Source organism: Tympanuchus pallidicinctus, unplaced genomic scaffold (assembly GCF_026119805.1).
Source record: "Tympanuchus pallidicinctus isolate F22 unplaced genomic scaffold, pur_lepc_1.0 scaffold12, whole genome shotgun sequence".
Lineage (NCBI taxonomy): Eukaryota > Metazoa > Chordata > Aves > Galliformes > Phasianidae > Tympanuchus > Tympanuchus pallidicinctus.
In genome coordinates, this window is record NW_026294637.1 from 19195440 (window position 1) to 19209525 (window position 14086).

General features: G+C 53.5%; 1 protein-coding gene across 1 annotated transcript; it reads right to left on the bottom strand.

Annotated features, from left to right (window-relative positions):
- Window positions 1–61: 61 nt before the first annotated feature.
- On the bottom strand, window positions 62–9544 carry OAZ2 (ornithine decarboxylase antizyme 2). Its single transcript, XM_052672429.1, is given in 6 exon segments — window positions 62–892; window positions 1883–1968; window positions 3412–3587; window positions 6920–7000; window positions 7002–7077; window positions 9465–9544. Coding segments are annotated over 6 exon segments (573 nt in total). The 5' UTR covers window positions 9485–9544; the 3' UTR covers window positions 62–758.
- Window positions 9545–14086: the final 4542 nt, after the last annotated feature.

Sequence of the window (14086 nt, forward strand, 5' to 3'; positions counted from 1 at the left end):
CCACCCCACGGGAACCGCTGCAGGAAGGCTCCGCTCTTGCAAAAAAGCAGCCCCAGCTGGGTGAAGTTAATCTGAATGCCCCTTTTATTGAACGCGGTGATAGTGCAGCGGTAACATTGGACAGAGTAAGACTGCTTAAACAAAAGCTGGAAGAGGAAAGAATGTTGGGCCTTTTTTCTTTAAAAAAAAAAAAGAAAAAAAAAAAGAAAAAAGTTAGACCAGTTAAAACAGCATTGGTTGCCCCAAAGCAGAGACGCAGAGGGGTTTTAATGTAGTGTTAAAGATTAACTCACGCCTCCTCCACGTGTCTAACCCCCAAACATGCCTTACTTTTAAGAGTCTGAGTGAAAACCAAGAGGTGTTCGGTCAGATGAGCGCACGCCACACATCAGGTGATGGGGACAGACCAACAGCCAGGAGAGAAGTCGGGCTGACGATGCTGCATCTACCGCTGTGCTCCCTGCGCGGCCCAGCGAGGCCTCGAGGCCAGCACGGCACACTGCTGCAGGGCAGGAGCTCCTATGCCAGTTGATAAACATCTTCCATTTACTATTTGGTGATTACATGTGTGTATATATAGTTCTCTAGGCAATACGTTTCAATGAGATAGTCAACTCTGAGGATACACAGGCCAATCTAACAATGAGAAATGCAGTTTCAGTTCAACAAAAGCTCGTTTTCCCTTTCCTCAAGAAAGGAGATGTAACCCTCTCTCCCCTCAAAAGGTTTCCAGGTCACACTCGGGTCCCCCGCCGCAGCTATTCTTCATCAGAGGAAGAGTTCTGGTCCAGGGGATACACCATGAACATCACGTCTGGCCGCGAGGGGACAGAGGGGTGACCAGGCCTCACGATCTCAAAGCCCAAGAAGCTGAAGGTCTTCAGGAGCGGCGCTACCAAAGAGAAGGAAACGTGTTACCACCAGGAGCCTCCTCTGCAGCTGCCTCGCCCCGCGAGCCACGAACTCCCCTCCTAACTGCAGCGGGGATCCGCAGCCATCCTGCAGCACGCCGATGCTTTTCACTCTGCATTCAGCTGGGGGCCGCAGCTCTGCTCAGAACAGCCATCCCAGCTCAGGGCACCGCTGGCCATCAGCTTCCAGGCGCAGCCAGGTTTAAGAGCAACACCCCATGCCTTATAATTAAAAAACGAGCAGAACCCAGCATCGCGTGTCTCCTCCACTACAGAGGTCACCCAAGCAGCCAATGCTGGCGAAACACAAGAACTCGTTCAGCTGAAAATTATTTTTGGCATCCTAACATGGAGTGACATCTTCCTGGGCTCAGTGCGGCTTAGCTGCAATAGCAGGCACTGCTTTGGGGAGCGCAGCGCAGCTTGTGATGTAGCAGAGTAAAATTAGAATTAAGGCTGGAATTACTCCTGCCACGGCGATTTGCTCCGTTATGAGCCTGCACCGAGTGAGACCCGAAGCGACACATCCACAGCTCCGTACCTCACCACAAATCTCCTCCGACTTCCGTGCTCTAATCGCTCACCCAACACATCTATCTTTAGGTCCTAAAGCAGCCCCCTTAAGCCGTAAGCATCTCCCATTGAGGCAGGATTACCTGCAGGCCTAGGAAGGGCAAAAGTGTCGGGAGATCTTTAAAAAGCAGAAGGGCATCGGAGCAACGAGCTACCAGGGTTCACGTCCTGGGTATTAAGCTCTCCAAACCACAGAGGCTGGTGCCAAATACCATTCCTCCCCCAAGGAGGCTGAACTTTCTGGACAAGGAAACGCTCCAAAAAAATGCAGCACATGTAAGGATTCCTGCAGGAAAAAGCACCCCCTGAAGCCCCGGGACACACCAGGTTTCTGCATGGGTTCAGCAGCACTGCTTTAGATCTGAAGGCTAAATCTGACAGCAGGGCCGAGCTCTCACCTCTATCTTCTCTGCTTTTTCTGAAGCAAATAAAGACATAGCTGACTTTCATTTTTTCTTCAGCAAATTCCAGCAGTGCTGATAACCTGCCAAGGAGCAAGGAGAAGACAAAAGAACATCAGCAATAGGAAGTCCTGTCCCGAGGAAGCCACCGAGCACCATCTGTGGCTTGGATGCTGTCAGGCAGAACGATGACTTGTTTACAGATTGTCCCAGTGAACAATGGGTGCCAAAACAATGGGCTTCCTGCCTTCGTGTCCAAGCCTGAATCCGAGTCCCCAGCACCCACCGACACGCAGCAGTGCTGCACCAAAGCCTTCGGGGCTGGAAGCTGGACATGGCAGCCATGTGCATTCATTCTCTCCTCTGGCAACGCACACGACCCGTGGTGCACAAAGCTGTTCCTGCACACATCACCCGGCTGGCAGAGCCCAGCTTCTTTCCTCTCCCCAGGCACGGGGCCCCTCCTGTGGGCACGGAGCAGCACGGAGCCCCGCCGCCATTTGCGACGCAGGCTGTGAGCACGGTGACAAACAGGGCTGGAATCGAGATCTCATTAAACAGCAGTCAGCGAGCTCGCAGCACGCTGAGGGAGATTGAATTTGCCAGGATTTCGTTAATATGGTAATGAACTACTTTAATTATAGCCTCCACTCGGCTGTTTTACCCAGCTAAAAATAAGCCTGCGGCATCGTGCTTGAAGTCATGAGTGGGGCTGGTGAAGGCCCCCAAGAACCAGGGGCACACGTGGGGCCAAGCGCAGGGAGAACAGCCAGCCTCAGAGCACAGGGACCAGCACGAGGCAGCAGGAACAGCACGGGCTGAAGGTACCCAAGGAGCCTTTGTTGTGATGAGCAGGAACTGGTCACACGTGCTGATGAAGCCCATCTTGAAGTTTAGAAGGGCTTCAGGGGGCTCTGCGCAGGAATCCAGCAAAGCCACATCTACGCCACGGCGCTCCCCTCCAGATCTCCAACAGTGTGCTTGGCTGGGAGTAGCTGCTCTGGAAGCTGCGCTTACACAAACTTCCCAGAGCAGAGCTGTCTGGACAAAACACGGCCCTGTTCTGCCAGCAGAGAAAAATCAGAGGCTCTGGCAGAGCTGGCAGCCTGCGTGGCAGCAGCCCAACAGCAGAACCACCTACTGATGAGAAGGAGCACAGCAATATAATGGAGCTTTTCCCCCCTGGAAGAGAGGAAAATACTTGCCAAAAGCAGCTTGCCAATTGGCCAGTTGGATAAAATGTTCCACAAAGTATGCAAAGAATCACTCCACTCATTTCTTGAGTATTTTTCATTAGCACAGGGCCTCTGAAAACAGTAACCCATCCCGAATGGCCACCAAGGGGAAGAAAATATCCTCATGCTAGTCTCCCATACATACATCTCTGAGGACAAGGTGTTAAGGCCATCCTTTAGGTGTAAAACCAGGGAACAGAGCTGTTGTATGTGCAGCTCACCTCCCCATACACACCGCATCACAAACATAAGCAAAAGGCCACAGGCACAGCTCTGGGACCCCAGACTTACCCTTCTTTGCTTCCATCAGCTAATAACCCATCAGGGATTTCCACAAAGAGGCTCTGATTCGAAAGCACTGCATCCCAGGAGGAAGTCTTCACCTCTGTGACCTTGTACTGGAAGTGGACAACATGAGGCTTCCCTTCGTGCACCGGGACATCTTGGCTAACAGTGATCTTCTCATCCTGCACAGGGAGGGAGCAGAGCTCATGACATGCACTGCAGGCTGCAGACACCCCACGATGAGCATTCAGGCCTTACAGCAGGGCTCAAAATGCCTTTTCCTGCTCAGGCAGTTCTGCACGTTAGCCCTACACTCAAACCCTGGGCAGCAAGGGACCATTCAGATCTTGGAGGGCAGTTTGTCGGCGACTCCTGGAGCCTGAACCAACATGCTAGAACAGCTTCTGCCGCTGCAGCCTGACCACTTCTGTCACCCTGCTCCCCAGCACAGCCTTTTTGTTTAAGGAACGACCACAAGCTGCTTCCCCAGACCTTACAGCCAGCTGGTACGGCAGTGGATTAAGGGAGGAAAAGACAGCACAGAGAGAATCCCAAACCAGACAGAAGCTACACGGATTGAAGGCTGTGGCAAGGTCTTTTCCAGAGACCACAGATGCACGCATGCCCCCCTAACACAGCTCCAAGCAGGATGCCAAGCAGGCAGCCTGCCTCAAATTCAGTGAGCAGTTCCTAGAAAACAATTTTGTGGTTAAATGCCATTCCTTCTCCTGACAGTTTTCGTAGGCAGCAGGCTTGCCCAATAATAACTTCCACATTTAGCTGAGAAAAGCCCCAGTGAAACGACCGGAGAAATTCATCAGGCCCCAGAGTAACACTGTCAGCTGCAGCTGAATTGCTGTATCAGGGCAACGGAGCCAGCTTATGAGCTCTGAGATGCAGAAAGAGCACCTCAGCTTCTTATCTTTAATTAATATATTCCACCTACGCAGCGCTGACCATAATGCCCACACCTGAGAAAAGGCAGCTCGGTTTGGATCCATGGTATTCCTCCTCACAACCAGGAGGGCAGGGGACGTTTCCTCAGCTGTGCAGGCACTGCAGAAACAAGTGGTTCAGCAGGAACACTTCTGAGAGGGTTTCCAGGCTCCTCCACCTCACTTCCCACTGTTTTACCCCCTATCACCACACATGCAAGCAGTCAAACCCCTCCTGGTTTTGCTGCTGTGCCAAGAAAGAAGCTGCTGAGCAAGTTAATGCTGGTGACATCGGCTCTGCATGTAAATCAGGAACTGCCTGCTGCTGGTCACCAAAGCAGAGGAAGCTGCTGTTTGTTTCAAGTGCACAAAGCTGCGTGTTGAAAAACAAGTTTACACTTGGTCAGAATAAATATCCTGCAGGAAATAAACCTATTGGCTGAGCTTGAAACAAGTCTGTGGGTTTTGTGATGGTTTTCAGCCAAGTGCACCCAGAAGTCTACCTACCAAGAGCTGCAGCTGGAAAGGGGACACCTGACCGGGGCACAACAGAGCCAGTGGCAAGAGTCAGAGCACCACAGAGGTGCATTTAAAAACAGCACAACAAAGGGATTATGCACCTTTCATGGGAGCCTTCTGCACTTTTTCCTGTGCACAGAAAGTCCCTTCATTGAGGACGGGATCTCTCAAGCATGAGAAGCTTACAGCTGCTTTTCTCATACTTCACAAAAACAAGAAGAGAAGGAAGTTGAGAAAAGCAGGGGAGGGGTGGCACATGCACTGGTTTGTGTGGGAAGGTCTGCAAAGCCTGCAGCAGCAGGGAAGGGTTCCCAGAGCCTCCCAGCCCTTCTGCAAGCAGAAGCCAATCACTTTCAAAGTTTTCTCCAAGCTCTGAACCTAGCAAGGTTTCCCATTTACATGGATTAACAGAACCAGTTCCTCTGGCTCTGTGGGAACTGCATTTATGCAGCCCATCTCAGGCAAGTGGAATTTTATTCCTGTCAAAATAGTGACATCCCAAGGACAGAAACTGTTCCTGTGAAACAGTAGCCCAGAATTCCTTGGAACATGCTCACAGCAAAATCCTGTTTGTGCAACAAGCATCCAGTTTTCGCTCACTCACCCCTGCAGAATGTCCCTGCCACTCTGTCTTTTATCCCAGCTGCCTGCTCTGCAACCCCAGGCTCCTTTCTGGCAGCTTAGAGCCACAAGGACCAGCTCCCACTTGCTTATACTTCACCGAGTGCAAAATTTTCCATCCCAGTTGCACTCCTCAAACATCCCCAGCAGGACAGAGGGAAAGCCCTGGGTGCTGGCAGAACAGGGAAGAAGGATGTTAGGATCTTTTTGTGTTAAGACTCTGAATGCAAGAACACCAACAGCTACAGGGAGCCATGCTGCTTAATTTGTAATGCTGTTGTGTGCAGGCACTGTGCTGCAGACTCGGGAAGAAGGCAGGCTCATTCAGAAAGGTCATGCCTTCAGCTAGAACAGCTGATACAGCTGGAAAAAGGGCTTAAGCTTTTGGGTCCAGACGCCTTTCCACGTCACGCTGCAGCACCACTGACTTGAGCAGGCAGCAGAGAGGGGCTCCCAGTGACCCACATCTGGAGTGGAAATTGAAATTGCTCTAAACAGTTTAAAAACACAACCTGCTCCACTCTGGGATGAGCTCTGCTAAGGAAGGGGTCAGTTCTAAAAGACTCTGGTAACAAACTGGGTTTTATCAGCAAAACAGTGACGATTCCCTCATGAATTTCCAGAGGAGACTGTGTAGCTGCGACCTGGAAGGGCCTGCATCATTTCATCATACAAAGTCTGCTTGCCTCCCACGGGGTAATTAAAATCAAGACTAACACCTATGACAACACTGCTGTCTGAGCTGCTGAATTTGCAAGCTTAGCATGAATTTAGGCAACTTCATCCAATAGCACTTCACAGCCTGGTCTGTGGAAAACAGCCCTCGTCCCAGAAGGCGAGACATGCACCACTGTAACACAACAGAGGAGGTGCGCAAGCACCAGTTACTGCACTAAAGAGTCAACCCAGGTGGAAGCCAAAAAGATCCCTTACAGCACAGGTGGCCACAGAACGAGGGGGACACAGCACTCCTAGGCAACTCTGAAGAAACTGTGATCCCGTCCCTCCCTGCACGCAGGAACGCTGCAGTGTGAGAGCAGCCTGCTGCTGCCACAAAGTTCAGGTGGCTCCCAGGCCTGGACAACGTTACCTCCTGGAGCAGAGCACAGGGAGCAGCTTACCAACCCTCACCCTCTGCATCTCACCTTTCTGCTTCCCATTCCCTCTCTTTGCACAATGTTTGAGAAGTTGCTTCATGGCTCTGCAGCTGGAACAGCCTCTGGGAATGGGGCTCACCAGCTTTGGCTGCACACCTCTGAGAAAAGTCTATTAAGAAACCAGCAGTACTTAAGCAAGACAGCTGCCGGCAGAGCTGCTGAAAGAAAACGAGCTGTTTCCCCACATAGTATCGCAGAGTTATTTGTGTTTGTTCCCAGAAGGAAGCAAGCAGAGCTGTAACGCAGATACGGGTCATTATTTGGACATCAGATGTTGCTCACCTTATAAATCAGAGCTGAAAGAGAAGGATCCCTGCTACCCCCTCGCCCACCGGGGATCTTCGACAGTGGGTGAGGGGCATCAGGAGCACCACAGAGGCCCCGGAACGATGTGCCTGCAGCACTGCAGCTGGGGACAGTTACTCAAAGGTAAAATACTACTGCAAGAGAAAGAGAGGACAGCAGTTAGCAGGGATCAGGTTTCCAACACTCCAGCTCAACCCCAAGCCGCTCGTATTGCTGCTTCCCCAAGACACGGGAGGGCACCCACGGGCCTTCCACACCTGCAGGTCTGCACTAAGCCACCTGGCTGCCCACACTGTGAGAACAGCAGAGCTTTGCTGGAGGCAGAAGGGCTCTGGTAGCCACAAACCCAGAGAGCGTGCTGAGCCACCCCTTGCTAATAAGGGACGGCTGGGAGCCTGCCAGGAGCAGATGGCTGAAACGCATGACCAGATGAGCACACATTTTCTACAGACAAATATCTACAAATAGATCAACAGGGCTCAGAAGGAGGAGGTTTAAAGTTTCACGTTTTTGAAACAGGGAGGAGTGAGAGGGCTGGTTCTTCAGACGCCTCCAACACACTGCCCAACATCCCAGCTGGCATTTCCACACACGCGTGAATTATCACACAGCTCCCTCAGCCCGATCCTATCATTACAAGCTCACCCCACAGACTTCGTCCTGAAATTGTTTTTTATCAGCTTAATACAAGTGAAAGAAGCTCCCCTTGCAATCTCAAAGATCCCTCAGGATCACTCTGTGCTTTACAGGCTTTACCACTATCCTAGCTTTCAGCACGTTCACAAAGGCAAGTTATTTTGCTTCTGGAGCATTATGTCCTTCACCAGCACCAAAAAAGCCCTTTCTCGAGGCACAGGGCAGCAGCAGCATTCCTGTAACCAAGCCTGCAAAGCCAACACAAAGAAAGCAGCCCTTGCCCAGCACTGCCATGATGCAGCACACCAGCACAGAGCTGTATGACCACCACCCTGTCACAGCTTCCAGAAAAACAGAGCGAGGCTGTAGAGGGACAGGCTCCATGCAGGCATCTACAGCTGGCTGGCTGTGCTGAAGCTTCTCAGGTGAGTCGTTGCTCTGCACTCCAGCCCTGCTCTGTGAGCTCAGCACCCAGGGAGCCACATCACCTGAATGGCTTGAGCAGCATGCAGGGAACGGAATGCACACCAGCAGGTTGAAAACAACCAAAACGCTTGTAGGTGCCAAAAACAACTTGCAAACTCAGTTACGACACAGGCTAGAGTCCTGGCTATCTACCCCACACCAAAACAATCTCTCTGCAGAAAACACAAATATCCCTCCTTCAGCTTTGCTACACAGAGCTCTTCTGCAGTGTTTCCATGTGGCCACAACCTACACCAGATGCTGCTTGCAGAACAGGCTGCTGAACCCTCCAGAAGAGCCATGAGGAACTCACACTGGAGATGGCTGAGGGCAGAATCCCTCCCGCACGCCCGGCTGCACTCTGTGTTAATACAGTCCCTCAGCACGCCGTGACTGAGGCCATCAATGGACCAGTGTGTATTCAGTAGTAGTGGATGTGGAGAGGCATGACAAAGCACTTTGCTGTGCCATTCCCCACCCCCAGAAAGCTGCTGGCAGCTTTGTTTTTCCCTTCCCTCCTCCCTCACCCCTAGTTAACAATGTACTATTGATAGCTCTTTCCAACTTGCGGCCAATGCATCGAGAAGCTGGATAATGAAGTGCAGTCGTGGGGGAAAAAAAAATAATAAATAAGATGAGAGAGAGGCAGCGGTTCTCATGCAAAGCAGCTCCAGCCACTTCCCAGTTTTGCTTCCTCCGGCACATGCAGGAGGCAGAACACAAGCTCCCTTCTTGAAGGGCTCGGCCTCCGGGCCCGGCTTCACCCAGCCGGCACGCTGCCTCACCTCCCACCAAGCGGCCCTAACAGCAGCACGGGGCGCCAATCGAAGGACTTTTCCTTCTCTCCCACGCAGCGGTCCCACGAAGAACTTCACACCACAGCCCGACAACGCCTCCTCCTCGACACAACCGACACAGAGCACAAACTGCACAGCGCTGCCATCCGCGGCCTCTTCGTGTTCGCCGTAGCAAAGGCGCTGAGCCCCCCGGGCTCCTCCGGCCGATCAACGCGCAGAGCTCCGCGCCCACGCCGTCGGGTGTCACTTCGCAGCGGACACCCGCTCACCTTCCAGCCGCACACCTGCAGCCCTGCACCTCCGGGCCCCGCCGCGACGAGTCGGGCCGCTTCCTTCTGTCGCGCTGAAGAGCGGTGCCGGGTGCCGTCCCCACGCAGCCCCACTGCCGGCCCCGTGCCGACCTCGCGGTGCCGAGGACGCAGGGACGGCCCCGCTAACCGCAGGACGGCCGAGCGCCGGGCCCTACAGCGCGGGCCGCCCGGCCGCCGCCTCCCGCCCACCTCAGCGAGGGAAGGCCGCAGCCCGCCGAGGCCCACCCCGCCGGAGCTCCTCGGGCCCAACGCCCTTCTCCGTCAGCCTACGGCTCCCCGAAGAGCGCGCAGAGGCTCGGCGGGGCCGCGCACCTGTCCTGGGTGTTTATCATCCTCGGCTGCCTCCGGCTAGGCTCGGCTCCGCTCGGCTCCACACCTCCTCCCTCCTCCGCCGCCGCGCTCCGACTGACCCCGCCGCGCGCCGCGCCCCGCCCCCTTCCTCCGAGCGCTTGACCACGCCCTCTTCCATCGGCCACGCCCATATGACCGCGCCCCCTCTCGTTGACCCCGCCCCCTCCAACGCGCGCCGGGCAGGCCGGGAACATCCACCGCCCCAAACAAAGGCGGCGCGCGCCCCTGCCGCGCATGCGTGGTGCGCTCCTCCCCTCAGCCCTGCGCTTCGCGGGGGTTGGGCCGCGGGGAGCCGAGGCGGGTCCGGCTCTCTTGGGTCCGGCGGTGTGCGGGTCCGTGGGTCGGTGTGATGCGTGACAGCCTGCCTGGTTCGTGGTAATCGAACTTCAGAGGTGGCCTGGGGACCTGCTGACCCGTAGCCTGGATGAGTAGGAGCCAGAGGGACGTAGAGACCCGTAGCTCAGGTGCATAGAAACCACAAGGATGTAGAGACCACAGTTCAGATGAGTAGGAGCCAAAAAGAGCTACAGACCTGTAGCCTGGATGTATAGGAACCAGAAGGACCTGCAGACCCATAGCCCAGATGTGTAGGAGCCGGGAGGACAAAAGAAATGGGAACGTGGCCATCAGCATGCACAGCTGCTTGTTGCAGGGCTCTGCACACTCTTGTGATGAGCAGGGGGATGCAGAGCCTGCAGAGCCAGGCAGTGCGAGTGAGCTGTGGGCTGTGATGGGTTCAGCCTGCTGGAACAGAAGTTCCTCAGGCCCCTGGGAGCTGAACCGGAGCACATCTGTGGAAGCCTCATACCTACTCGCCCTCTCTCACGCTATCTGTCCCGGTCCGTGGGCTCGCAGCCTACAGGCAGTGCTGCTTCAAGGCTCCCTGGTTCCCAGCGCCGCAGCGTTGCGTTGCTTTGGCAGGAAGTGACCAGCTGTTGTGCAGAAAGCTGGCTTCTAGCCAGAGCCTGAGTTCAAACACGGCCCAGAAAATGGCCTTTCCCCCTTCCTCCATGTTTAAAGCCTTGCTCACAGCCGTAATTCTATTTATAATACCCAGGAAAAGCAAGCTGAGACTTTCCCACAGTGGCTGCCTTGCAGGCGATTGTTGTTCGGGAAGCTGGAATGTACACGATATTATTTTTGAATCCCCCGGGAAGGGTTTTATTGCGCGTCCCTTCGTGTCCCCATCTGTGCCACGGAACGTTTTGCTGAGCGCTAGGTCTCTTGCTGCTGCTTGCGTCTCTGAGAAGCTTTGCTGAGATGCTTTGAGTGTCTCTGTGCCGTGGCATGTGTCTGTCCGCCATCCCCAATGCCTCTGGTGCTTTGCAGGGTGCCGAGATGTGCTGCTAGGATGGTGATTCCACCCGTCTGCCCGTTTCCAAGGCACTTCTCACCTGCCAGTGAGGTCTGTGGCACTCGTGGTTTTTCCATTTACCAGCACTGCAAAGCAGTGAGCTGCTGTTGTTCTTAGGGCATTCCTCTGTCCCTTGCTTGCTGTCCTTGCTGTGCAGCAGTGAGGCTTTTCTGGTCACTGTCATCCTTCTGCCTAGCAAACTGTCCTCTTTTCTCTGTTCTTTTTTTCTCACAAGCCATTTGCAAACAGCTTCCCAGCTCCCAAAGCTTTGTGCGTTGTTTTAGCGGGGCATTCCACATGCAATCCAGCAGAGCATGTTCCTTTCCTGGCCTGGGAACACTTCTTGTGCTGCAACCACCGTGAGGTAGGACTGGCACCTTAGAGCAGCTCTGCTGTTCATTGTGCCAGTTTTAGGATTCATCATCCCAAATTCCAGGTGATGATGTCTGCAGGCCTTGGTGTTTAAGAGCCTGGCAGCCTCATGGTGCTGCCTAGGGTGGAAGATGCTAGGTGGAAACAAGTGAGGAGGTGACAGGAGGACAGCTGCTTGTCACAGCCTTCCTGAAATGTGGGACTGACAGCAAAGATGCTACCCAGATGTTCAAGGCTGAGAAGGACAGCAGGGTCCCTGTGGGAAGGGAGCATCTCTCGAACATTTGCTCTGCATTCTTCCTTGTCATCAGTCCTGGCCATGAGTTTGTGTGAGAAATGGCCGTAAGCCCGTTCACCCCTCTGACTGGCTCCATGGCAATGCAGTCACAGGCTGACCTCACAGCCACAAGCTCTCAGATAAGGAAACCCGTGCTGCTGGTTGTACTAGGGAAGCTGTAGCCTTTCCCTCTGCCTGCTCCCACAGTGAGTAGCGCATGCTTTTCCCTTGGCTGTGCCCTCATCACTGCGACCAGAACCTCAGAGCCCTCAGTACCACATAGCTGGCTGTGTCAGAGGCGTGCTGCCTCATGGAAAACATTTAGGATCAGAACTTTGACATTAAAGATAGAAAAAGATCGGTAGCTCTCCAAGTAATTAATGCCCTTCGGTTATTTAAAATCGTCTTTAGGAATGTGCCATTCGGAACTTTCTAGGGCTGAGAACATATCTGGGAATGCAGTTATGTCTTCAGCTGCAGCCTTTTCACCCTGCTTTTGTGACTGCTCATTTTCTATGTTAGGATCTTGTTTTTCTAGGGGAAAAAAAAAAAATACAAAACGAAACGCTGCCAAGAAATTTTGTTTTCATACCTTGATCCTCCCAGGCTGGCAGTTTGGCCTTCCTGTGCTGACATGTATTGCATTACCAGCGCTGCAGCACCAGCAGCGTTCCTGGGTTTTGGCTTCCCGTGTTTCTGGGTGAGCCATGGATGTGCTCAGGGGAGTCGGTCAGCCTGCAGGGCTGTGAGGCTGGAATCGTGTCTCAGAGTTCTCGTGTGATTGTCCACCTCAGGGTTGGGTTTTAATGGTTGAAGCAAGCCATGCTCATGCAGTTTTCTGCTGCTCCTTCATATTCCCCTCATAGTGAGTTGATTGCCTGGCAGACCTGCCTGGAGCTGGGGGTCAAAGCTGAGGCACGCTGCTGCCATCCATGCCTCTCTGTGTTTTAATGAGCTCTGTCAGAATTCGTTACTTAGCCATTAAGTGGTGTCAGCGCAGAGTTCATGCATGAGCTAAGTTGAAAATCTGCTAGGTGTGAATTAGTGATGAGAGAAAAGCAGGTCAAGGAACACGTTGTTTCAGAGCACGCTGAGCTTCAAGCTTAGCAGAGGCGATACTGGTGCATCCAAGGTCTTGAGCAGGCAGACAAAAGAACATAGGCGGGGGATGAGAGCTGGTGACAAGACGTGGTAGCCCATCCATCAGCCCACCGTGGTTCTGCGTGTCACCAACGAGCAGTGTGCTCTGAAGATGCTCTGGGCCAGCCCCCAAGCCTTTACAGGCATCGGAGAGGGCTCTGCTTGCACCAGCGGGGTGGTCATGGGGTGAGGTGCTGCTGTGAGAGACACGTGAGCCCCCAGCAAGCCTGCACAGTGGCAGGATGGGTTGCCACAGGGGCAGGCAGGGTTTTACTTCACATACTGGAAAAAGACACTTCCTCCGTCTGTGATCACTTGGCATAGCACAACCTGGAAATGAGGTGTGATGGAAAAAATAAGCCACGAAGAACAAAGCCTACAGCAAAGGCAGGAACGTGTAAGTGAGAGGTTGGGGCATGTGGCTCCCAGCTTGTGGCTGTGTCAGCTCGCTTCCCTTGGTTAAAAAAAGGCGTCTGTGTTTCTCTGCCCCTGTTTGCTGTGATGGGAGGATGCTCACAGCTGCTTTTCTGCGTCATCTTGGCCTCCCTGTTCCTCTGTGCCCGGAGCCTTTTTCTTTGGCTGCCTGTGGAGTCCGTTCATGCTGTAGGATACAACCAAGACCTCCTGGTGCAGGCTCTGGTGGGTGGCACCAAGTGCCAAAAATGAGCCCTGGAGAAATATCTGAGGACGGATTGCTAACGAAGAGAGAGGAGTGCTTTGCTGGAGGGACCTGCCTGGGGAAAAGGAGGCCTTTGGGAAGAACAATTTATTGTGTTTAAAACAGGAACATGCTTCCTAGTGTGCAGACAAGTGTCATGCAAGCTGCCTTGTGTTGTGGCACACTGATGGGTGCAAAGGAAATGCTGTGGCTGATAGCAAAAGGGCTGGTGGATGTGACATGGAAAACAGATGGGCTGTGAGGAAGTGTCTTGCTCTGACACACTGCACATCTGAATCCAGATAGGTATTTGTATTGATTTTTGTAAAAGCCCTTTCAATTACTTTTGCAATGAGCTCATTCTTTCTGGCACATCTCCTCTCCCTTGTTCACTTAACACGGGCTTCGTCACACCTCTTTTCAGCCCTCTGCATGTGAGCTGGGAACAAGCAGCTCTGTTGTTGTCCTCAGGGAAAAACAGGCACCTTTGGGGCATCTCATCCTGGCTGCTTTTTGGCGCTGTGTGGCGGTGTGTTGAATGGAGCCGGAGGTGTTTCTGATAGAGCTGTCTGAAGTCAGCCGAAATCGGCTGGCGTGCTCCGCGCCGGCACAGCAAGGCTCACTCAGAAGCTGCCTTTCTTTCTGCTTCGGTGTTTGGGTTTCAGGCATGTTGTGAAGCGATGCTGGAGGCTTTGCCTTGGCTGTTGGCTGGGCAGCCTGGTGGTCCAGGAGAGCGGATTCGCTCCGAGCTGCAAAGCGCCTGCTTGCTGAAGCTGCTGGGA